This window comes from Phalangium opilio, unplaced genomic scaffold (assembly GCF_054372755.1).
Source record: "Phalangium opilio isolate 3A_F unplaced genomic scaffold, DU_Popi_V2 ptg000209l_1, whole genome shotgun sequence".
NCBI classification, from domain to species: Eukaryota; Metazoa; Arthropoda; class Arachnida; order Opiliones; family Phalangiidae; genus Phalangium; species Phalangium opilio.
Window position 1 is genome coordinate 883,923 of NW_028324217.1, and position 24,602 is coordinate 908,524.

General features: G+C 36.8%; 3 protein-coding genes across 7 annotated transcripts; 2 read left to right on the plus strand and 1 right to left on the minus strand.

Moving 5' to 3' along the window:
* Positions 1–281: 281 nt before the first annotated feature.
* Positions 282–10,595, plus strand: Smurf (SMAD specific E3 ubiquitin protein ligase). 2 transcript variants are annotated; one of them, XM_089855072.1, is made up of 16 exons: positions 282–535; positions 792–830; positions 913–1,021; positions 1,106–1,239; positions 4,544–4,706; positions 5,107–5,190; positions 5,776–6,055; positions 6,132–6,511; positions 6,577–6,946; positions 7,018–7,236; positions 7,334–7,512; positions 7,605–7,742; positions 8,606–8,726; positions 8,810–9,011; positions 9,088–9,172; positions 9,758–10,595. In XM_089855072.1, exons 1-16 carry the CDS (start codon positions 481–483, stop codon positions 9,855–9,857), a joined length of 2,658 nt encoding a protein of 885 aa, XP_089711198.1. In that variant the 5' UTR covers positions 282–480; the 3' UTR covers positions 9,858–10,595. The 2 variants fall into 2 exon arrangements, with proteins under 2 accessions (XP_089711198.1, XP_089711199.1); XM_089855073.1 differs by lacking the exon at positions 5,107–5,190.
* Positions 10,596–13,235: 2,640 nt separating this feature from the next.
* LOC149618161 (uncharacterized) lies at positions 13,236–14,944 on the minus strand. The gene is made up of 2 exons (XM_089855078.1): positions 14,780–14,944; positions 13,236–14,584 (listed from the first exon to the last, which is right to left on the minus strand). The coding sequence occupies exons 1-2, from the start codon at positions 14,846–14,848 to the stop codon at positions 13,454–13,456; spliced, it is 1,200 nt and encodes a 399-aa protein (XP_089711204.1). The 5' UTR covers positions 14,849–14,944; the 3' UTR covers positions 13,236–13,453.
* A 143-nt stretch (positions 14,945–15,087) lies between these two features.
* Positions 15,088–23,340, plus strand: LOC149618162 (diacylglycerol lipase-beta-like). 4 transcript variants are annotated; one of them, XM_089855075.1, is made up of 10 exons: positions 15,088–15,217; positions 15,814–15,927; positions 16,240–16,535; positions 17,274–17,420; positions 17,493–17,629; positions 18,547–18,918; positions 20,006–20,140; positions 20,233–20,746; positions 21,778–22,133; positions 22,213–23,340. In XM_089855075.1, exons 3-10 carry the CDS (start codon positions 16,275–16,277, stop codon positions 22,340–22,342), a joined length of 2,052 nt encoding a protein of 683 aa, XP_089711201.1. In that variant the 5' UTR covers positions 15,088–15,217; positions 15,814–15,927; positions 16,240–16,274; the 3' UTR covers positions 22,343–23,340. The 4 variants fall into 4 exon arrangements, with proteins under 4 accessions (XP_089711201.1, XP_089711200.1, XP_089711203.1 ...); XM_089855074.1 differs by having other exon boundaries at positions 16,258–16,535; XM_089855077.1 differs by lacking the exon at positions 16,240–16,535.
* Positions 23,341–24,602: the final 1,262 nt, after the last annotated feature.

Sequence of the window (24,602 nt, forward strand, 5' to 3'; positions counted from 1 at the left end):
AAGTATCCTTATGTACAGCCCTGCCCTGCCCTCCCCTCGGCTCCACAGGCAACGCGGCGCGCGGTTACCAGACCAGGGAGAAGTGAGGTAAAGTGGAGTGGAAAGATGAGGGGCGACTGCGGCACTGTAACCAAGGAGCAGTATTCTCAAATTTAGTTCAGTTCTGTTCATTTTATATCAAGGACCTTTTTACAACTAGGCCTACAGCTTTCCGAGTGAGGGGGGAAAAAACTTATCACGTGTTGAAAATCCCTCACTCTTATTGGTCCTCTTTTGAAAAATTGCAATGTAAAAAAGCTTGGGGTTCTCATTAGTGAAAGTTGGCGACAATGATGGCGTAAATGGCTAATTACGGCGACTTGTCCGTGTCAAAAACTTAATTTTAATTGTTTTTAAGTTAAATTTTACGTTGGTGTTAAATGTTTAGTTTCGCGGGCGGAGAAATAAACCATGAATTAGTGAAAAATTTATCTAAAAACAATGGCAAATCACTCGTCTGGACGGAGGAATGGAGCCATGAAAATCAGGCTTACGAGTAAATGAACCTTTTTTTCGCTTCAATTAACGCATTTTACCGAGGCTTAACTAATTAACAAAGTCAAAATACAACCTAGGAACGCTTTATCTACCCAAAAAACTACATTAAAGTAACCCAATTTTGCTTTAAATACGCCAGAAAAGCCCTTAAAGAAGCCATAAAATGTTAGGCCTATAAAAACCCATGCACCTATGATATTTATGGTGCAAAGCAATCTTCGCGCCCTTTAATTAACCCTATTTTAATGTTTCAGTCCTCTGCGCTAAGAATTTGGCGAAAAAAGACTTTTTCCGTAAGTTATTTAATCACTAGCTTTGTTTATAAATCTTATCAAACCTAAACACGAGTCTCCCGTCTATTTTGTACCCCCGTAGGTCTTCCCGATCCTTTTTGTAAGGTTAGTGTCGATGGGTCTGGTCAGTGTCACTCCACAGATTGTTGTAAAAATACTCTGGATCCAAAATGGAACCAACATTATGATTTGTAAGCATTTTAATTAATACCTTGAGCTCTTAAAAGTTTATAAAATCGTTAGCTAAGACCAATTACACTTTGTCTATTCAATAGATACATTGGAAAAAATGATTCCATTACGATTAGTGTTTGGAATTATAAAAAAATTCATAAAAAGCAAGGTGCAGGATTTTTAGGATGCGTTCGAATTATGGCCAATGCTATTCAGAGATTAAAAGATACTGGATGTAAGTCAATTTTTATTTTTCCTTATTATCTCTCTCTCTCTCGTTAGACCTTGTAAACTTAAATTGCTACTTTTAATCTTAATTATATAAATAAATAGCTTGAAAGAATATAGTTTGTAATATTATACTAAAGGACATTAGTTAGTTCAAAAGATAAATCTAATCTGGTGGTAATCTATCGTTATTTCTAAAGTTAGGTCTGTCTCTTTATCTCCGTCTCCGTCACCGTTATCAGCTAGACTATTAGGGATCTCTTGCTAAGATAGCTAAGCTTTCTCAATGCATTTCCTAGTTGCCTTGAGTGTTTTGAATTTTAAAAGGGAATATAACCATTGAATTATTTGCTGTCAAGTTGCCTTATGATAGAGAGAGTAGTGGCACTACATGTTAATTTCTCATAGAACATAACGTAGTCAAAGGCAGGGAGGTGCCATTACTCTATTGTTTACACATATGGAGGATTCATACTATTTATACCAGGAGGAGAAAAGTGGGTCTGCACGGACTTTTGTCCTCCAGGTAGCCCGGGATCCTGGTGTATTTAAATGGTATGAATCAAACTCCATATTGTTATTTTAGAAGACTAAGCCTTGGTTGAAAGTTACATCATTAAATTTAAATAAATTACTTTGATTTAAGCAAAACGTAAACAAACAACCCCCCTCCCCCTCCATAGGAATAGCATTGCACTAAACTTTAGAGGCTCGTAACTCTGTTTCTACTAGAGATACGGAGATGTCCTTTGAGTATGTTATAGTCCTATTTGTCCCCCATCCAATCTTACTAAAGACTTAGGGCTACGACAAACAGGGGTCGAGAAATTAAGGAAAATGTTCAAAAACATACCCTCCATAGGAATAGCATCACACCCAACTTTGAAGGCTCATAACTCTTGATCTACTAGAGATACGGGGATGTCCTTTGAGTATGTTATAGTCCTATTTGTCCCCCATCCAACTATACTAAAAACTTAGGGCTACGACAAACAGGGGCCGAGTAATTAAGCAAACCGTAAACAAACAACCCCCCTCCATAGGATTAACATTAGACCCAACTTTGAAGGCTCGTAACTCTGGTTCTACTAGAGATACGGGGATGTCCTTTGAGTATGTTATAGTCCAATTTGTCCCCCATCCAACCATACTAAAGACTCAAGGCTATGACAAACAGGGGCCGAGTAATTAAGCAAAACGTAAACAAACAACCCCCCCTCCATAGGATTAACATTAGACCCAACTTTGGAGGCTCGTAACTCTGGTTCTAGTAGAGATACGGGGATGCCCTTTGAGTATGTTATAGTCCAATTTGTCCCCCATCCAACCATACTAAAGACTCAAGGCTATGACAAACAGGGGCCGAGTAATTAAGCAAAACGTAAACAAACAACCCCCCCTCCATAGGATTAACATTAGACCCAACTTTGGAGGCTCTTAACTCTGGTTCTAGTAGAGATACGGGGATGCCCTTTGAGTATGTTATAGTCCAATTTGTCCCCCATCCAACCGTACTAAAGACTCAAGGCTATGACAAACAGGGGCCGAGTAATTAAGCAAAACGTAAACAAACAACCCCCCCTCCATAGGATTAACATTAGCCCCAACTTTGGAGGCTCTTAACTCTGGTTCTAGTAGAGATACGGGGATGCCCTTTGAGTATGTTATAGTCCAATTTGTCCCCCATCCAACCATACTAAAGACTCAAGGCTATGACAAACAGGGGCCGAGTAATTAAGCAAAACGTAAACAAACAACCGCCCCTCCATAGGATTAACATTAGACCCAACTTTGGAGGCTCTTAACTCTGGTTCTAGTAGAGATACGGGGATGCCCTTTGAGTATGTTATAGTCCAATTTGTCCCCCATCCAACCATACTAAAGACTCAAGGCTATGACAAACAGGGGCCGAGTAATTAAGCAAAACGTAAACAAACAACCCCCCCTCCATAGGATTAACATTAGACCCAACTTTGGAGGCTCTTAACTCTGGTTCTAGTAGAGATACGGGGATGCCCTTTGAGTATGTTATAGTCCAATTTGTCCCCCATCCAACCATACTAAAGACTCAAGGCTATGACAAACAGGGGCCGAGTAATTAAGCAAAACGTAAACAAACAACCCCCCCTCCATAGGATTAACATTAGACCCAACTTTGGAGGCTCTTAACTCTGGTTCTAGTAGAGATACGGGGATGCCCTTTGAGTATGTTATAGTCCAATTTGTCCCCCATCCAACCATACTAAAGACTCAAGGCTATGACAAACAGGGGCCGAGTAATTAAGCAAAACGTAAACAAACAACCCCTCCATAGGATTAACATTAGACCCAACTTTGGAGGCTCTTAACTCTGGTTCTAGTAGAGATACGGGGATGCCCTTTGAGTATGTTATAGTCCAATTTGTCCCCCATCCAACCATACTAAAGACTCAAGGCTATGACAAACAGGGGCCGAGTAATTAAGCAAAACGTAAACAAACAACCCCCCCTCCATAGGATTAACATTAGACCCAACTTTGGAGGCTCTTAACTCTGGTTCTAGTAGAGATACGGGGATGCCCTTTGAGTATGTTATAGTCCAATTTGTCCCCCATCCAACCATACTAAAGACTCAAGGCTATGACAAACAGGGGCCGAGTAATTAAGCAAAACGTAAACAAACAACCCCCCCTCCATAGGATTAACATTAGACCCAACTTTGGAGGCTCTTAACTCTTGTTCTACTAGAGATACGGGGATGCCCTTTGAGTATGTTATAGTCCTATTTGTCCCCCATCCAACCATACTATAAACTTAGGGCTACGACAAACAGGGGCCAAGTAATTAAGCAAAACGTAAACAAACAACCCCTCCATAGGATTAACATTAGACCCAACTTTGGAGGCTCGTAACTCTGGTTCTAGTAGAGTTACGGGGATGTCCTTTGAGTATGTTATAGTCCAATTTGTCCCCCATCCAACCATACTAAAGACTTAGGGCTACGACAATCAGGGGCCGGGTAATTAAGCAAAACGTAAACAAACAACCCACTCCATAGGAATAGCATTACACTAAACTTTGGAGGCTCGTAACTCTGAAAAATTCAGGGAAGTATGTGGGGAAAAAACCTGGAAATCTCAGGGAAATTTGTTTTCCAAGTGGTATGAACCCTGCAAGAGTTATGAGCCTCCAAAGTTTAGTGTAATGCTTTTCCTATGGAACGTTTTACTTAAATTCAAGTTAATTATTAGATCAAAATAGACCAAGTTACATCCGGAATTTTAGTTAATTAACGCGTAATTATTTAAAATGTTAAATTAACAAACTTTCAGATCAGCGGCTTGATCTCACAAAAAGGTATTTTGAAGACCCGGAACCTGTCAGGGGTCAAATTGTAATTAGCCTATTATCGCGAGATGGTCATGGCTGTGGGAGTCAAAACGTGGTTGTAGATCACCAGGGCAATTTATCCTGTCCAGATGAACTACCCGAAGGGTATGTAAAAAGTACCTCTTTCTTTTACCTGTTCCCGTCACCTTGTGACCAGAAATTACACACTAACCCACCCACCCTTCCTTTGTGTCCAAGGGGGGAGGGGGCATCCATAACGTCCTAAAAGTATAGAACTATCTCAGTTGTGACGTCAGTGCCTAGGTAAAACGGGTACAACGTCACGGGATTAGCTTTGGCGGTGGGCGGCCATGTTTGGTACCGATTTGGTTCTATGAGTGACGTCACACTGTTCACACAAAGGCTTCTGAGATAGCTCTATCGCGTTCTTTATGGATTTTCCCCTTTTTGTCTTGCGTCCTCGGGCCTTTTAACTTTTAAGTTTGAATGGGTCGTTGTATTAAGAGCTATTTTTTTGGGATCGCGTATTTGAACCTCTTTCCAGGTGGGAAGAGAGAAGGACAGCTTCGGGAAGGGTATATTATGTCAATCACTTCACTAGGGCTACTCAATGGGAAAAACCCACAAGGTAAGGGTTCCCTCGTGACGTCACACGCCTATTTTAATAACATAACGAAATTAACTCCTATTAAAAAAATAAAACACATTTTTCTTAATTTTATTTATTCGGGGTTAAAATGTTTGTTGTACAAAAAAGTTAGGCCTGGAAACTGCATGTTTATGTTTAGCCATCATTTAGAAACGCGTGCGTCATTTTATTGAAAGGGACACTTTAAAGAAGGCATTGGTGGGCCGCTAAAAGTATTTGAAATACGTCACAGGCACCACGCGTCAACATGATACAATGACTCCACGTGGAGTGGGACTGGTCACTTAGGGAGCTAACAACTGCATGCTAGGGGGGGAAGAGATAGTCTGACGTCACGCAGCCCCTCTCTGGTTGGCATTATTGCGCGATGAAACTCCAGTAAGAGATAGAACAGGGTGTGACGTTTCAGGGACGTCAGAACTGTTAGCTCCCTTCTTGAACCAGCGCCTCTCCAAGGTCACGTGGTGCTTCTGAAGTATTTCAAATAACCTTTACCCACCAGCCGATGCCTTCTTTACACCAGTCCCTTTTTAACTCGCGTTAAAACGGGTTGTTATCATTTAGACCCGGTTACGAAAGCAACGATCACAGTGGTAGTAGTAGCAACAATGCTTTATCCAGTAGCGGAAGCAGTCACGCGGTTAGCGGAAGCGCTAATAGTCACCCTAATCCTCCTCCTCCTCCGACGTCGAGCGCTCGAAGTCATTCTCATTCCAATTCGAGAACGATAAGCGCGACGCCGCCAACGCAAGCCACGACGGAATCTACTAATAATAATAATGGCGTTACCAGTCCAGGAAATTCCACTAGCAACTCGAACGCGGAAAATAACAACCCCGCTCCCGTAAATTTGACATTTTTAAAGCGTTTTGAGTCGCGTCTGTCGCGTCTATAAAACAAAATTGGGGTGTTTGTTTCAGCCTCCACCGCCGCCACCGTCGCAACCACCTCCTAACAATCCTCATTCAATGCGTCGACGGTCGACGCGTCATCGAAATTATCTCTCTAGGAACCAATTAGTCGAAGCGGCCCAATTACCGGAAGGTTACGAAATGAGGACGACGCAGCAAGGACAAGTATATTTTTACCACGTGGCGACTGGCGTCAGTACGTGGCACGATCCTCGCGTTCCCAGGGATCTTTCCGGTATTAATACCAACGATCTGGGACCTTTACCGGCCAATTGGGAGATGAGGTTTACCGGAAGTGGTCGAGTCTACTATGTTGATCATAATAATAGGACGACGCAGTTTACCGATCCACGTTTATCGTCTAGCCTAGTCCTACAAAATATTATGAAGTAAGTACTTAGGGGAATGTCCTTTAACTCGGGGAGACCTTAATCTAATTATGGGTACTTTATAGTACCAGGAGAAGCGGTAATTTTGAACAAGTAGCCAATCGTATGAACCCTCCCGAAAACGCCGCTCCACCTCCTTTAGAACCTCGCCGATCTAGTAGTCATTCCCATTTAAACAGTAGCCAAAATAGTAACGTTAACTTCAACAATAACAACAATAATAATAGCAACGGGAATGTTGAAGTTGCCACCAGTCCAGCGTCCCCCGTTAGTAATCCGGCATCGCAGATGCTGGTAGACGGAGAGGAATCACCCTTACCCAGGTATAGACGAGATTTGGTCCAAAAGTTGATCGCCTTGAGGCAGGAAATCCAAACGTTGCAACCCCAATCGGGTCATTGTAGGCTAGAAGTGTCCCGAGAAGACATTTTCGAGGTATTTTCTATTCTATCTCCGGGTTTCGTTAGTTTGACCTAACGGTGGTTCTTGTGTCCGGTGTTTTGAAGGAGTCTTACAGGCTAATAATGAAAATGCGACCGAAAGATCTTCGTAAACGTTTAATGGTCAAGTTTAAAGGGGAAGAAGGTTTAGATTACGGAGGCGTCGCTAGAGAATGGCTTTATCTACTCTCTCACGAAATGCTCAACCCTTATTACGGTCTGTTCCAATATACCAGAGATGATATTTATACCCTACAAATTAATCCAGATTCCGCTATTAATCCCGTAAGATAATTAAATTAATTTAATCTAATTTCTTAGAAGATGAATCTTAATTCAAATAATGGGGGTGGTTGTTGTTTTTTTTGTAATGAACACTTAGGAGCATTTATCCTATTTCCACTTTGTGGGTCGCATTATCGGTTTGGCAGTCTTCCATGGGCATTATATTGACGGCGGCTTCACGCTGCCCTTTTATAAAATGCTCTTAAATAAATTAATTACGCTCGATGACATCGAAGGGGACGATCCTGAATTACATAGAAGTCTAACGTGGATGCTGTAAGTATTACTTGGAGGCGCCGTCTTTTGTTTTTCTTTTTGTTTTATCTTGATTGCGATGGTTTTGGGTTTGTTTTTGTTTTCGTGCATAGAGAAAATAATATAAATGGTGTTATTGATACGACATTCGCTGTGGAACACAATGCTTTTGGGCAGCTACAAGTTCACGAACTTAAACCTGGTGGTAAAGACATTCCCGTGACGGAAGATAATAAAAAAGAATATGTTAGGTGAGTACTTATGTTAGTAAGCATACAGTGTCTCCTGGGAATGGTCCTAAGCGTCGTCGTCGTCGAGTTGAATTGTTTCCATTATCGTCGTCGTTGTTGAGTTGAATTGTTTCCATTATCGTCGTTGTTGAGTTGAATTGTTTCCATTATCGTCGTTGTTGAGTTGAATTGTTTCCATTATCGTCGTTGTTGAGTTGAATTGTTTCCATTATCGTCGTTGTTGAGTTGAATTGTTTCCATTATCGTCGTTGTTGAGTTGAATCGTTTCCATTATCGTCGTTGTTGAGTTGAATCGTTTCCATTATCGTCGTTGTTGAGTTGAATCGTTTCCATTATCGTCGTTGTTGAGTTGAATTGTTTCCATTATCGTCGTTGTTGAGTTGAATTGTTTCCATTATCGTCGTTGTTGAGTTGAATTGTTTCCATTATCGTCGTTGTCGAGTTGAATTGTTTCCATTATCGTCGTCGTCGAGTTGAATTGTTTCCATTATCGTCGTCGTCGAATTGAATTTTTTTCCATTATCGTCGTCGTCGAATTGAATTTTTTTTCCATTATCGTCGTAATCGAATCGAATTGTTTCCATTATCGTCGTCGTCCGATTGAATTGTTTCCATTATCGTCGTCGTCCGATTGAATTGTTAACATTATCGTCGGCGTCGAATTGAATTGTTAACATTATCGTCGGCGTCGAATTGAATTGTTAACATTATCGTCGGCGTCGAATTGAATTGTTAACATTATCGTCGGCGTCGAATTGAATTGTTAACATTATCGTCGGCGTCGAATTGAACAGTTAACATTATTGTCGTCGTCGTCGAGTTGAATTGTTACCAATACCTCCGTGTTCTTTTGATCATTGCAGGTTATACGTAAACTATCGTTTTATGCGTGGCATAGAACAGCAGTTTCTGGCGCTACAGAAAGGTTTTAACGAACTAATTCCGCAACACCTGCTCAAACCTTTTGATGAAAAAGAATTAGAGGTACAATAATATTAATTGAATCGATAAAGAATAATTGGACAAACGTCTAAATTGTCTATCCATTGTCTTGTTGTCCTTGGTAGTTGGTGATTGGTGGATTAGGACAAATAGATTTAGAAGACTGGAAAACCAATACGCGATTGAAACATTGCACTCAAGACACGAACATAGTCAAATGGTTTTGGAAAGCCGTCGATAGTTATAACGAAGAAAGGAGAGCCCGCCTTTTACAATTTGTCACTGGAAGTTCGCGAGTCCCGCTACAAGGATTTAAAGCGCTTCAAGGTAAATCCGCATCTACTCGTCCTATCCTACTATTCTTTCTTTCTTATGTTCTAATTAAATATTCTTGATGATTTAGGTTCTACTGGTGCTGCCGGTCCTCGTTTGTTCACTATTCATCTCATCGACGCGAGTACCGATAATCTACCAAAAGCGCACACTTGGTAAATGATCTTTTTTAATTTTAAACCGAGTTTTTATTATATAGGATGTTAATTTTAAATGGGCGTGACGTACGGTTTTAAATGGGCGTGACGTACGGTTTTAAATGGGCGTGACGTACGGGTTTTAAATGGGCGTGACGTACGGGTTTTAAATGGGCGTGACGTACGGTTTTAAATGGGCGTGACGTACGGTTTTAAATGGGCGTGACGTACGGTTTTAAATGGGCGTGACGTACGGGTTTTAAATGGGCGTGACGTACGGTTTTAAATGGGCGTGACGTACGGTTTTAAATGGGCGTGACGTACGGGTTTTAAATGGGCGTGACGTACGGGTTTTAAATGGGCGTGACGTACGGGTTTTAAATGGGCGTGACGTACGGGTTTTAAATGGGCGTGACGTACGGTTTTAAATGGGCGTGACGTACGGTTTTAAAATGGGCGTTGACGTACGGGTTTTAAATGGGCGTGACGTACGGTTTTTAATGGGCGTGACGTTATTTCAAACGGCCTTAATTCCTAAACCTTAGTTAATAGTTAATCTTAATAACTCTTAACGAAATTGTTACGACTTAAACATGATTTCAGTTTTAATCGAATTGACATGCCGCCTTACGAAACTTATGAAAAAATGTATGACAAGTTGACACAAGCCATTGAGGAAACTTGCGGGTTCGCTGTCGAATGAACGCAAAATAAAACATTTCTTTTTCCAATTTAGTCGCGGGACAAAAACGTTGTTTTATATTTAAAGACTTAAAAAAAGTGATAGGAATCGTGTAGGATTTAAAAAACCGAAACTTGACCCCTCCCCTTGAACCCTCTCAACCCTTGAACCCTTGAACCCTTGAACCCTTTTTAGTAATGTGCTACAAACAACATACATCGTCAAAAACGCCGCTAATTCCAGTGTGGGCTAGAAAACACGTGTTTAGCCGCCCGCCCGCCGCCACCGCGTTTGCCCGCTGATATTTAACAAACAAACAAACAAACAAACAGATAAACAATATATATATATATATATGGGTAGTCAACTGGTTCATCTTCTTGAGCTTAACCAACTCTTTTAATTTAATTAAGATTACGACTTTAATTTTAATTTTAATTCAATTGGTTAAGGAGAAGTAAAATTACTTCTTTTTAATTTAAGCTGAAATGCAAAATAGATCTGATCTGATTTGAAACAAATTATGATGGCCTAATATTAATTAAAGAAAAAGTAGGTTAATCAGTTTTAAATTAATTGAGATTAAAGATAAGATACGTTTTCTTTTAATTACGTTTTTTTAATTAAATAAAGGCTTCTTTCCTCGCGTTAAGTTTTTGCAAATGTTGCAAATGATATTAATTAATTTCAATTAATGCGCAACATTTACAATTAATTGTAAAATTCTGTAAATATGTTGAAGGAATAATAGACATAAAATGTAGTTTTAACTTTATTAATTTACTAAACAGAATTAGAAAAAAATACGACAAGAAAACATGTTTTACACGCAATTAACGCAACGTAATTGTTAATTAATGACTTCTGTCATCTTATTTTCATTTTCCAACGAATCAACTCATTTTTTTTTGTTTTTTTTAATGTAAATAAGTATTTTTTTTTTAGTTTCTATAGGATTTAATTAATGCAAACTTATCTAGGGACTATATTAAATATTATTATTAATTATTTAAAAGAAAAGTTTAAAAAAATTCAAAATTGGTTTAATCTATATTTTGTAGAGAGAAAAAAACAAAACGTCTCCGTTAAAAACTTTCATGAAAATTTATTTCATCTGCAACTTTTATGGAAAAAAAATTTGGTTTTTTAATTTAAAAGGATGAATTTCTTCATACTTTTTTTGGTCACAAACGTGTTCATGATGATTAGTTGAAATTTCACGAAATTTCCTTGAAATTACGCGGAGTTTAGTTAGAAGTTCACGGAATTTAGTTAAAATTTCGCGGAATTTGGTTAAAATTTCGTGAAATTACGCATAGTTTAGTTGAAATTACGCGTAGTTTAGTTGAAATTACGCGTAGTTTAGTTGAAATTACGCGTAGTTCAGTTGAAATTACGCGTAGTTTAGTTGAAATTACGCGTAGTTTAGTTGAAATTACGCGGAATTTGGTTGAAATTACGCGGAATTTGGTTAAAATTTCGTGAAATTACGCATAGTTTAGTTGAAATTACGCGCAATTTAGTTAAATTTACGCGTAATTTAGTTAAATTTACGCGTAATTTAGTTAAATTTACGCGTAATTTAGTTAAATTTACGCGTAATTTGGTTAAATTTACGCGTAATTTGGTTAAAATTACGCGGAATTTCTTGAAATTTAGTTAAAAAAAAAACCCTCAACATTTTTAATAATTAATTCTTAAATTCAATTAACTTAAAGCATAGCGCGGCTCCTGTAGATCCCCTACAAGGGGACTTTCCTCCTGAACTCCGGGTTTGGCTTGGCAAAGGCTAGTGGGCGGGATTTATACATGCACGTATAAATCCCGCCCACAAATGCCTCTAGCTTCACCAAGCCAAAACTGGAGTTCGCAAGGAAAGTCAACTTGTAGGGGATCCACAGGAGCCGCGCTATGCTTTAATTTCTTATATTTATTAAGTCACACTGTATTTTTTTTAAATCTATTTATCACATTTTTTTTTTAATTTTATTTTTTTTCAAATTAAACAAAAATACTAATTTTAATTTTTTTAATTAAATATGGACCTAGTCAAGGTTTATTAAAGGTAACTGATTCGGGGGGGGGGGGAAGTAAAAGCTATAAAATGCAAAGAAAGTTGTATTTGACATTTTTTTTAATTTTATTACATAACATTTTTCATGGGTTAATGTTAAATGTAAGCATGTTTTTTTTAATCAAATTCAAATCTTAACGTTAACTGCACCTTGTTTTTTTTTATAAATAATTTTTTTTATTTCAAACTGCAGGTAATATTTTGTAATTTAATTATAATTAATTTGTAGAAGAAGAAGGCTAAGTTTAATTAAGTTAGCAGAAATTGTATTTATAAAGAAGAAAAAAAAAAATTCCGTAAAAAAACAAGATGTTTTGTTTTTTAGCAGCAGCAGCAGAAAAACAAAGTGAATATCGAATATCCGTCTCATTATCAATTTCAAAGCGTTTAAAAAAACATTTTTTAAAACTCGTTTAATGAAAAGGAGAACTCCAGCGAGAATGGCAGCCTGTCACCTGTGTGACTGTTATTGTTAATAAAACAATAAGCTTTTGTATAAAATTAATTGGGTTTAATTATTGGCATTAAGTACTTAGAAAGAAGATCGACAATTTAAATAATTAAGAAAGAGTTTATTCATTTTAATGAGTAAGTATTTGTAATTGTAAGTGCTAAATATTTTCATTTTGATTCGTTAGAAGTTTGATTGCCAAGGCTTAGCGCTTGCAAAAACAGGGCTGGAAATAAGCACCGGACACTGGACAAATGGAAAAATTGGTAATGTCTCCTTACTAATTACTTTTATAAGTCTAAATTAGTATGGGAATTTAATTTAATTAGTGATCACGTGGGGTGTTTCCCCTAAAACCCCCAGAATGAAATTTGTAATGTTTATTTTCCCAGTTGCAGCATAGACTTATTTCCCACCCTGTTTCATTGTCAGTTAGAAATTAAAAATGGCGGATAGGCCTTGGCGAATTCATTTTAATGAGTAAGTATTTGTAAGTGTTAATTATTTTCATTTTGATTCATTAAGAAAGAAGTTCGATTGCCAAGGCTTAGTACACTTGCAAAAACACGGCTGGAAATAAGCACCGGACGCTGGACAACATGAACAAATGGAAAAACTAGTAATGTCTCCTTACTAATTACTTTTATTAACCTGAATTAGTATGGGAATTTAATTTAATTAGTGATTACGTTTGGGGTTTCCCCTAAAACCCCCAGAATTAAATTTGTAATGTTTATTTTCCTAGTTGCACTTGCATAGACTTATTTCCCACCCTGTTCCGTTGTCAGTTAAAAATTAAATTAAAAATGGCGGATGGGATAAGCCTTGGCTCAAGCATGAGAAAAACGTTGTTAAATTGAAATAATTTAGACAGTTTTTAATAATTATAACGAGTATATTTTATTTTTCGGAAAAAAACTCCAAAATTCACCAAACAAAAAAATGTGCAAATTATCTACTATTGTAAAATAATGAGTTTTATTTATGACACGTGGGAATGACAAGGGATTCTGGGAAAATAAAAAAAACGAAGGAATCAAAATAATTAATAAATTGTTTTAATTGGCAAAATTTTTAGTAATCTCCCAGACATTATAACAAGGATCCAGATTTCATGGCGGAAATTGAAAAGATTCCACTATTGAATTTGAAACTTTCAGATTTACGACGCGTCGGTGATGTTTTTAAATTTGTAAAAACCGGTGGGATAGTTAGAGAATGAGATCGGGTAACTCGGGCTTCGTTAGGGTTTAAATAATTAGGGGATGAGCTACCACTTGACGTGTCTAATATTCTAACGGTAAATGTTGGTTGCTTAGTAGGAGATACAGTGGTGGCTGCTTTTTCAACTTTTTCAACAATAACGGGAGGTTCCGGGTCTGATCCGCTACTACTCGAATTTTCAGAGACTAATTCCAATTTTTTAAACATTCTCCTGCATCTATTTGAGATTTTGTTCCTTAATAGATTCCTTTTTCCTTTGGAATTTGCGCATCTGCGGCGTCTGTTCTTGAATCTCTTTGAAACCAATCGCGCAATGAAGGGTTGGGATGTTTCGCTCGACTCGAAGATTTCGTTTAACCTGTCAAAAGTTGGGTAGGATCTTAAAGGACGTAATGCGGACGCGTGTTGAGGGCGATTCTGTATTTTTCTACAAATTCTCTTTAATCTAGTGCGTCTTCCAATGGTATTATCAGATTCTGAAGAGGAAGTTGTTCCTTGATTACGAAGTTTTACCACCGATCTAGTTAACCTTGGAGAGTTTTGTTTAGAGTTTTCAGATATTTTCAATCTTCTTGATATCAGATGTAAAAATTCTTTCGTTTCCGGGCTATAATTGCTAGTGGTTTCGGTTAAAGAGGTATTTTCAGTGTCAGTGTCACTCGTGCTCTCCGGTTCATCACTTGCGCTACTAATATTGGCACTTTGATCATCATTGACATTATTTTCAGGTATTTCTTGATCCACTTCTTCATGGATCGTTTCGTTTAACTCGTCGTTATTATTGTTGAAACTAGTTTTTCCTTCTTCAGTTTCAGTTTGAGGTTCATTCTCATTATCATTAACGTTACTAGTTGATTTGTAAGGAGTTTGGTCTCTTAGGAAGTTATTAACCAGTACTTTGCGCCTAAGATCATAGGGCCTACTTCTAGAACTATGTCGTCTCGCTACACGATTGCGATTCGATTCCGTCAGCTTCATTTTTAATTCGCAATCCGAATTCTGTCAAAAATTTACAAGGAAATAACAAAATGTAGAGTGAAAAACCAGATTTTAACATTATTTATACCAAGGCTTAACGTTTAAATTCAAAATAAACGTTCGTTACTAAATGTATAGCCTTAAAGAACGGATTTTTTGCTAACTAAACCGTTTTTCTGAGTTTAAAATAATAATATACGTTAAAATTGAGCTTACCTCTTCAATTATTCTATTTTTAATTAATAATAATGAAAGATATTTGCCAAATTGCTCAAGACGTTGCATTCCAACGACCCTTTACAACTTAACAGCAGTTCAAAAATAGCCGTTTGGTCTACTCGAATGTAATTGGCTCTTATCGTACACGTGACTGATACTAAACTGGTTTTCCCGCCCTGTGTTTTCCCCCGTTTAATGCGCGAGCGTTCAGGAACTGTAATGGCGTTGACGAGCAATAGAAAATTTAGACCAACCGATTTCCGCGCTGTATTTTTGAACGCACCTTGAACCTAGTTTCGCTGTGTTCATAGTAAGTCATCGGTTTACTGTTTTCAATAAAACAATTCATGTAATCGTTGATCTGAACGCAGTCTAATTGTTTTTTTCCCTCCCGAGTTTTTCTGACAGATGAAAGGTGAAAGTCGATTATTTTAGGTAATTACATTTTTTTTTTATTAATAATCAATTTAAAACGTATGTGCTATGTTTTAATTAGTACGTAATTAAATTTCTCCAATATCCAGACGTGTCACTATCAATCAATTTTAACAGCTAGAGTTTGATTTTATTATCGTTTATTTATTTTCTTGTTGTAACTTCTAGACTTCGGTAAATTTGAAATCGGATTTTTCTAATTGAAATTACACTGTTTATACCCTGTAATTAGCGCGTAATTATAATTAAAACTTGTATTTTACCTGAAATTCCTCTAAATTCCCATAAATAAAACCATTAAATTAATACCGTAGAGGTTTAAAACCAATCTAATCAAAAAATATGTTATGTGACACGCATATTAATAAACCCTTTTAGCTTAGCCCCTTGAGGTAAAATTTTTGGCGGTAATTTAATGTCAAGGACGGAAAGGAGTTAGTAATTAGCAATGCATTTTTGAAGAAAAATGCCATCAATCTGTTACTGATTAATAGAGTAGTAGTACAAGAACCAATCCTAAAATTATTCCTTCATTTTTCTGCTTGATTGGTTTGGGAGAGAAACAATATGGCCTTTTCTTTGCATTTAAATTACAGATAAATGCTTTATTATCAATTGAACATATCAATAACCATGGAGTGAAGGTCGCAGCGGTCGTTTTTCCTAAGAATACTTAAAATTTATGAAGTAGTGGGGAGGATCATGAGAAGGTAATTACTTTCCCCCGACTTTTTCTTTTTCCTTTCCTTCAGTTTCAAATTTCTAACCTTTGATAAGGGAATCTCTTTTTTACTTTTGGACCTTCATCTGTTCCGTTTTGGAGGTCCTTTAAGTTTTTTTCCTCCAGATAAACAACTTTATAACTAGTTTTAGCCTAATTTTGAAGTCTTATGTATGTTTTAAGGTGTTATAGACACTTTGTAGTACTAAGGTAGCTTTATAGTTGGCAGGGTGTTCGTTTGTTCGCTGCTGGTTAGTTAGTTAGTTTAATTATGTTTAAACTTATATTAAATATTAATTAGTGGGTGGTCATTTTGTAGTCTGACGTTTGGTCAAGATGCCTGGTTTGGTAGCTTTCAAGAGACGTTGGAATGTTGGCAGCGATGACTTATTTTTCCCAGCTAGTATCGAGTTATCTATTAGAACAGTTTGGCTCTGTTCCGTATTTTCCGTTTTTTTAATTAACGAACGATTTGAAGAATGCGACGAATCTGTTTTACTTCATTTGTACCTGATTGGTCTTCAATCCTGGCTTTTATTAGTCATATTACTTAATGCTACCATCTTATATGTCAGCACAAAAGGAACCATAGCCCAGGTAAGCCTTTGCCCCTATTTTTTTATTTTTTTTGAATTATAAGTATTTAAAAGAATGGATGCCATTTTTTCTTAAATATAAAATTAAAATATTAAAAAAAAAATAGATAAATTAGCTCTTATTATAAAATAATTAGTATATTTAATTAGTTTTAAAACAAATCAAGGGCTACTGCCTACGCCAATCGTCATTACTTTAGTTAGTGGCGTCTGCTAAATCAAAAATCTCGCGCGTGATCGAGTGGGCTATGAAATTTCAACCAATACCTTTAGGGGTGGCTTACTGACGTCACTAAAGCAATGGCGGCGCAGTAGTCCTTGATTTTTCTTTAAGACTAATTAAATGCTAATTAATTTGTTATAAGAGATTAGTACATTTAATTAGTCTTAAAAAAGTTCAAGGACTACTGCGCCAACCGCCATTACTTTAGTCACTAGTCAGTGGCGTCTGCTAAATCAAAAATTTCACGCGTGATCGAGTGGGCTATGAAATTTCAACCAATACCTTTAGGGGTGGCTTACTGACGTCACTAAAGCAATGGCGGCACAGTAGTCCTTGATTTTTTTTAATTCTAATTAAGTGTACTAATTAATTTGTAATAAGAGACCATTTATTTATTTATTTTAGTATTTAATTTCTATTATATTTAGAAAAGGATATTTTTTTTAATTAATGTATAATGTTATGTTAATTTAACTTTAATTTTAATTAAATTAATTCCATTATTGTCTAATGCAGCCTAGGCCAAGAAAACATATGCATATTCTCTTATACATGAGAGGTTTTTTGCTACTTGTGGAGCTAGCTTGGACTATTGTCGGAACGATATGGGCCTTTCAAGTATGGGAAAACTGTGAATCAGTTCAAGCTATTATTTTAGTTCAAGTAAGGACACTTTTTCTCCTTCTATTGTTTTTTGATAATTGGGGGGCCTAAATCTGTGTCTCCAATCTGTAGATTACAACAATCAGTAGTTGGTTTATGTTAGTTTGTTACTCATTTGGAATTTGGTTGACCTATGACCCTTTGGGATGTTCGGGAAAGAAAGACGCCTCTTGGGTGGGAAGGAAATCCATAAAAGTCTGGCAACGGAGGTAAATATGGTGTTTACACGTCATGTACTTGTTTATTCAGTGTTTTTAAGGAAAGTTAAGGTGATAAAAACTTTGTTTTTTTGGACTTTGGTTTCCTTCTTTTAAAAGAAAGGGTTCAGGTATCATAACAGATTATATACCTTAAAAGAACGGCTTCCTTATTCTAGATATAAATGGAATTAAATATTAAAAAGATAAATATTTTTCAAGGACTACTGCGCCATCCGCCATTGCTTTAGTGACGTCTGATAGCCACCCCTATAGGGATTGGTTGAAATCTCACACAGCCCACTCGATCACGCGCGAAAGAGGTTTAATTAGTCTTAAAAATAATCAAGGACTACAGCGCCATCCGCCATTGCTTTTGTGACGTCAGTAAGCCACCCCTATAGGGATTGGTTGAAATCTCACACAGCCCACTCGATCACGCGCGAAAGAGGTTAAATTAGTCTTAAAAATAATCAAGGACTACTGCGCCATCCGCCATTGGTTTAGTACTTTAGTGGCGTCTGCTAAATCAAAAATCTCGCGCGTGATCGAGTGGGCTATGAAATTTCAACCAATACCTTTAGGGGAGGCTTACTGACGTCACTAAAACAATGGCGGATGGCGAGGCAGTAGGCCTTGATTATTTTTTAAGACTAATTAAATGTACTAATTATCATATTATAATAAGAAATCATTTATTTATTTATTTCTGTTTTAATATTTAATTCCTTTTGTGTTTAAAAAAAGGCCGTGTTATGGCACCCGAACATTTCCTTTAAAATGACTAATTGAGGAACTTGAACCTTGACCTTCCTATTGTCTAACTTTGTAGTTTAAACCTTGTTATTAATTGCTTAAGGAAGTATTTAAGTTTTTTGACATTTTAGAAGCATTTATAATATTTATTCTTCTTTTAAATTCTTTTGCAGGTTGAAATTTATCTTTTTTAGCGCCCTTTTTGACGGCAATTCGCGCAACGCTTATAGGGGCGTGGCGCAAGTAGTTGCCGATTATTTTCAGGACGTTGATTTGGTTCCTTCCGATATTGCGGCTGGATTAATCTTATTGCAAGAGAAACTCTTGCTTAAGAATGAGCAAAAGGGTTTGCAACCCGACAATCTTCATTTTGAAGATTTAGACAACGAAGCCGACATGAATTTTGTCAATTCTCCTAAACCCGAATGGATGAATATTGATAACGCCATATATTTTTATAAATTTGCCGCCGGAATGTATGGAAGCCCTTACTACCTCTATTTGCATTGTGTTAAAGGATTTTTTCGTCTATGGAAACATATCAGGTTCGTCTATTTTAAAATTACTCCTTTTTGGGTTAAAGGTCAAGCAAAGGACTTTTTGAATCTAATTTAATAAGATAGGGGGTATTTTTCTCTATAAAATAAGACCAGTTTCGTTAAAATCGGTTAAGATTTCACCAAGATACGAATTTTTCAAACAAAGGTCACCGCCTGTGAAAATCTATTGTGATATTTAAAATTCGAGGGAATTAACTTATTTCCCCTCTTCTACGTCATAATTACGTAATAGGATGGCTCAAGCACAGCTCTCTAGCTTCAATTTTAAGTTTAAAACTAGGCTTAGCAATAATTTATCCCTAAGAATATAGAATTGGAGATTAGGCTTAAAACTAAGCCTTAGTTCTTGTATACTTTCAAACTAGGCTTAGCAATAATTTACCCCTAAGAATAGACAATTGGAGATTAGGCCTAAAACTAAGCCTTAGTTCTTGTATACTTTCAAACTAGGCTTAGCAATAATTTATCCCTAAGAAATAACAATAGAGAATTGGAGATTAAGCCTAAAACTAAGCCTTAGTTCAATAGTTCTTGTATACTTTCAAACTAGGCTTAGCAATAATTTATCCCGGACCCTAAGAAATAACAATAGAGAATTGGAGATTAGGCCTAAAACTAAGCCTTAGTTCTTGTATACTTTCAAACTAGGCTTAGCAATAATTTATCCCGGACCCTAAGAAATAACAATAGAGAATCGGAGATTAGGCCTAAAACTAAGCCTTAGTTCAATAGTTCTTGTATACTTTCAAACTAGGCTTAGCAATAATTTACCCCTAAGAATAGAGAATCGAGATTAGGCCTAAAACTAAGCCTTAGTTCTTGTATACTTTCAAACTAGAAATAACAATAGAGAATTGGAGATTTAGGCCTAAAACTAAGCCTTAGTTCAATAGTTCTTGTATACTTTCAAACTAGGCTTAGCTATAATTTACCCCTAAGAATAGAGAATTGGAGATTAGGCCTAAAACTAAGCCTTAGTTCTTTTGTACTTGTCACCTTCTACGCCACGAGGAACAAAAAATCAACTTCCGGTAGCGCGAAATTTTGAAAGTAGTGTTAAATATGATTGCAGGTGTTGCGGAGGTTGTTGCGTTAATTCAGATCAAATTAAAGGAGATAATTGTTGCATGGGAACCGTAGCAACCTTAAAAACGTTGAAAGCGATTGAAAATGAGGATGATATCGTTTACGCGTCCTTTAAAAATAAGTAAGGCTTATTGGGACATTGTCCATTTACCTTTTTGTTATTTTAAATGTTAATTAAACTAATTAGGAAGCCTTAAATTATGTTTTTTTCAGGATTTTTGAATCTCCATTCGCGGTAATTTTAAATCACGAAACAAAATCGGTTGTAGTCGCTATTCGAGGGTCATTATCACTTCGGGATTGTCTGACGGACTTGGTCTGCGACAATGAACCCTTCCACGTTGAAGGTTGCCCCCAAAATGTCACTTGTCATCACGGTATTTATAAAACTGCCCAAAGAATCAAAGAAAAGTTGATCGAAACCAAAGCCCTGGAGAACGCCTTCTCAAAACATCCCGATTACACTTTGGTCATCTGTGGTCACAGTTTAGGCGCCTCGGCTGGCTCCTTGTTAGCCATTATGATGAGGCCAATGTATCCTCACGTTCGTTGTTACGCGTACGCCGCCTCCTCGGGCTTAATTAGCGTGGAAGGAGCCCTGTTTTGCAAGGATTTCGTTTATACTATGGTTTATGGTGACGATTTAGTCGCCAGATTGAGCATTCACTCCATGGCTGAGCTTAAAAAGGAAGTTATCGAGTGTCTCTTGGAGTGCAATGAACCCAAAGTAAGTGGACTAATATATCACGGGGAATAAAGAATCTGGAAATGTCAGGGAAATGTATGGGAAAAACAACGTGGAAATGCGTGGGGAATACAATGTGGGAAAAACATGGAAATGTCAGGGAAATCGGGTTTAGAAAAGTTGTACACAGGGTTCATACAAACCTGGAAAACCTGGAAAATTCAGGGAAATAAATAGTTGACAAAAACCTCATGGAAAATTCAGGGAAATTTAGAATTTTTAGTAAAAATCAGGGAAATTTGCGTCAAACAGGGGCCGAGTAATTAAGCAAAACGTAAACAAACAACGCCCTCCATAGGAATAGCGTTACACTAAACTTTGGAGGCTCGTAACTCTGTTTCTACTAGAGATAGGGGGATGCCCTTTGAGTATTTTATAGTCCAATTTGTCCCCCATCCAACCATACTAAAGACTTAGTGCTAGTACAAACATGGGCCGAGTAATTAAACTAAACGTAAACAAACAACCCCCTCCAAAGGAATAGCATTAGACCCAACTTTGGAGGCTCGTAACTCTGGTTCTACTAGAGATAGGGGGATGCCCTTTGAGTATTTTATAGTCCAATTTGTCCCCCATCCAACCATACTAAAAACTTGGGGCTACGATAAACAGGGGCCGAGTAATTAAGCAAAACGTAAACAAACAACGCCCTCCATAGGAATAGCATTAGACCCAACTTTGGTGGCTCGTAACTCAGGTTCTACTGGAGATACGGGGATGTCCTTTGAGTATGTTATAGTCCAATTTGTCCCCCATCTAACCGAACTAAAAACTTTGGGCTACGACAAACAGGGGCCGAGTAATTAAGCAAAACGTAAACAAACAACCCCCTCCATAGGAATAGCATTAGACCCAACTTTGGAGGTTCGTAACTCTGGAAAATTCAGGGAAGTATGTGGGGGACAAACCTAGAAATCTCAGGGAAATTTGTTTTCCAAAAGTTGTATGAACCCAATGTACAATTCCTATTGAAAATCGGCCATAAATGGTGTAAATCTTTTTTTCTTTTCTAGTACAAAGTTTTTGTGCAAAGTTGCTGGTCAGTGGTGACCGGAAAACCGAGCAAGAAAAACAACCTTGTCAATTCCAGGGAAGTTTCCCCGAATACGAGTCAAATCCGTCCCCTTTTCCCCTCAATTCTCGCAGTGGACCAAGAAAAACAAAACAATACGTTCCAATCGAATAACGAAACGATCATTACAGTTCCCAACGACGACAGTCAAACTGCACCAGTTGTGACGTCACCCCCCAAAGTCGCTTTTAATCGTTCCGAAAGTGTTTATTACCCAAACTTTGCTTCAATCGACAGCACCAGGACCAGATTACACCCACCGGGAACCATTTTATACATTCGAAAAACGCCTGAAGGGTAAGTTTAACCTTTTTTAATTAAATTAAATTAAACTTAAAAGTCTTGGGAATAAATTAAATTAATCATTTTAAATTAGTTACAAAGCTACGTGGAAACCACCCGAACATTTTAATGAATTTGTAATTAGTACTGCAATGGGGTGTGATCATATGCCGCACAAATTAGAACAAGCACTAAATGAAATCAAAATAACTAAAGCCAATTAACAATTTTTATTTTTAATTAGCCTTATTCCTGATCAGCGCCACCTACCTATAGCGTCGACTTTGAGAACTACTGTAATCGGCAAGCCAATCAGATGTCGCTAAAATCTGGTGACGTCACTGACAGGCACTCTCGGTCTGTCTTACTAAAAATCACGTCACCAGATTTTAGCAACATCTGGTTGGCTTGACGATTTTACAGTAGTTCTCAAAGTTGACGCTATAGGTAGGTGGCGCTGATCAGGAATAAGGCTTATTCGTTTAAATAATTAAAAATAAAATTTGTTAGGGTTAATTAATTTAGGATCTACTTTTTAGGCCAAAATGTTGTTTGAATAGATTTACGGTATTTTCATAGGAAAATCAAAATTTTTATATATTAAAAATGGATTCAAACGTGTCTCCGAAATTTTAACAATCGTAACGTACAATTTAAATGTTAAAAAAAAAAAATTTAAAAATTAATTTTTTTAAGCCTTTGTCTTTGTCTTGTCAAATATTTATCAACATAAAAACGAATTTCTTTATTTTAATCATTTATTTTCGAAACAATTATGATCTTTTCATCGAATTTTATTGTCGTTTCAAGTTTACAGTACAATATATTACAATTACAATCAAAAATGAGGTTGAAGGCTTTTTTAACGAGCATCTGTTTTTACTCGTTAACGATAGCAGGGTGTTTACATATCACTTTTTATTTTACACTTTGTAGAGATTTATTATTATTACTCCTTTTGAGGTCTCTAATGAAAGCTTGTTTGCTGTTTTTTACAATGGCTTTAATCATTGGTACTTAATTTTTAATCTTAATCGAGTTTTCGTGCCAATATTTACGTTCCTGAAGCCCTTCCCCCCACTCCCAAGTAAGATTGTCGCAAGAATGAATGCTCAATAAACCCCCATAATTCTGTGATACCTTGTTGAAAACTTAATAATATCGTGTTAAAATGTATGAAAAATGTTTGTAGATAAATAAAAATGTTAAAATAAGCCCAAAATGTTGTCAATTATTTAATTAATATCATTTAATTTTACATCAAACGTATTTTTTAAACCATTTCATCGGTTGAAAATCGTACGCACTTTTTATTGGCTCATTTCTAGAGCTGTCAGATCCATTCAACCAATCAGAAGCCGCCGCAGTCTGAGTTTTGCCGCAGTGTTGCCAATGTGTGGGAAATTTCCCATATCGTGGGAAATTTTGGTAAGGTTTTAGGCTCTGTGGGAAAAAGGTAATTTTTTCCCAAAATCGGTCAAATGTGGGAATTTTCGTGTTTAAGTGTTTATAGTGCAGACTATGCAGTTAAAATGATTGTTTTTTCGAAAATTTTGCTCGGTTAATTAATTGCAAGCGACATTTTGAAATAAATTCGGGGATTTTAAATTTAGCGCTGGAAAAAAAGTAGCATATTTTGAGAATTTTAAAGCTTTATAGCGTTTTGGCGCATTTGTACATATTGTCAAAGCCATGCGCAGTGATATTCCATACTAAACCTAGTAGGAAAAAATAGTACAGATAAATATGACTGTAACTTTTCCACCATATTTTAGCTGGGGGCGGGGCTAAAAAGGGGGTGTGGGAAATGTGGGAAATTTTTCAAATGGAAGTGGGAAAATCCACTTTCAAACATTGGCAACACTGTTTTGCCGGGTTTTTTTAAGTTGTTGTCGTGTACTTCGCGGTTATAGTTTTAATTATTTTTTAATTAAAGTTGGTGATTAACTTGAGTTATTTTTGTGATTATCGACTGTGGAAAACTTCTTTTATAAGTGAGTAATAAAAGTTTGGTGAAACTCATTGGAAATTTGTTGAAAATATGATGTTGAATGGTTTGGTAAAGCCAAGGCTTAAAAGATTTTGAGTTTTGTGGACAATATATAGGCTTAGGGATTGTCGGCTTGGGGGGGGGCTTATTAGTTTTTGGGGAGGGTAAGAAAAATGGCGCGAAATTTCGATTTTTCGAGAAATTTCATTGGTTGAGTGGTTAACGCGAGAGAGCTGTGATGTGTAAATCCTAAATTATTTTCGGATTTGGTATTAATTTAAAAACCCATTGTTTATTAATGTTTTACTTAACAAAGTTAGGCCTAACTTTAATCCTGTATAATACCTTTACGGGGATAAGATTCTTTCTATTGTACGTTTCTTATACAATTTTCTGCAAGTCACGAACTATTACGTAATCCTTTAAAATTATAAAAAAATTTCTCGATAAATTTGAAGGAAAGTTTTTGAAATTTCTTTCAACATCCGCGTTTC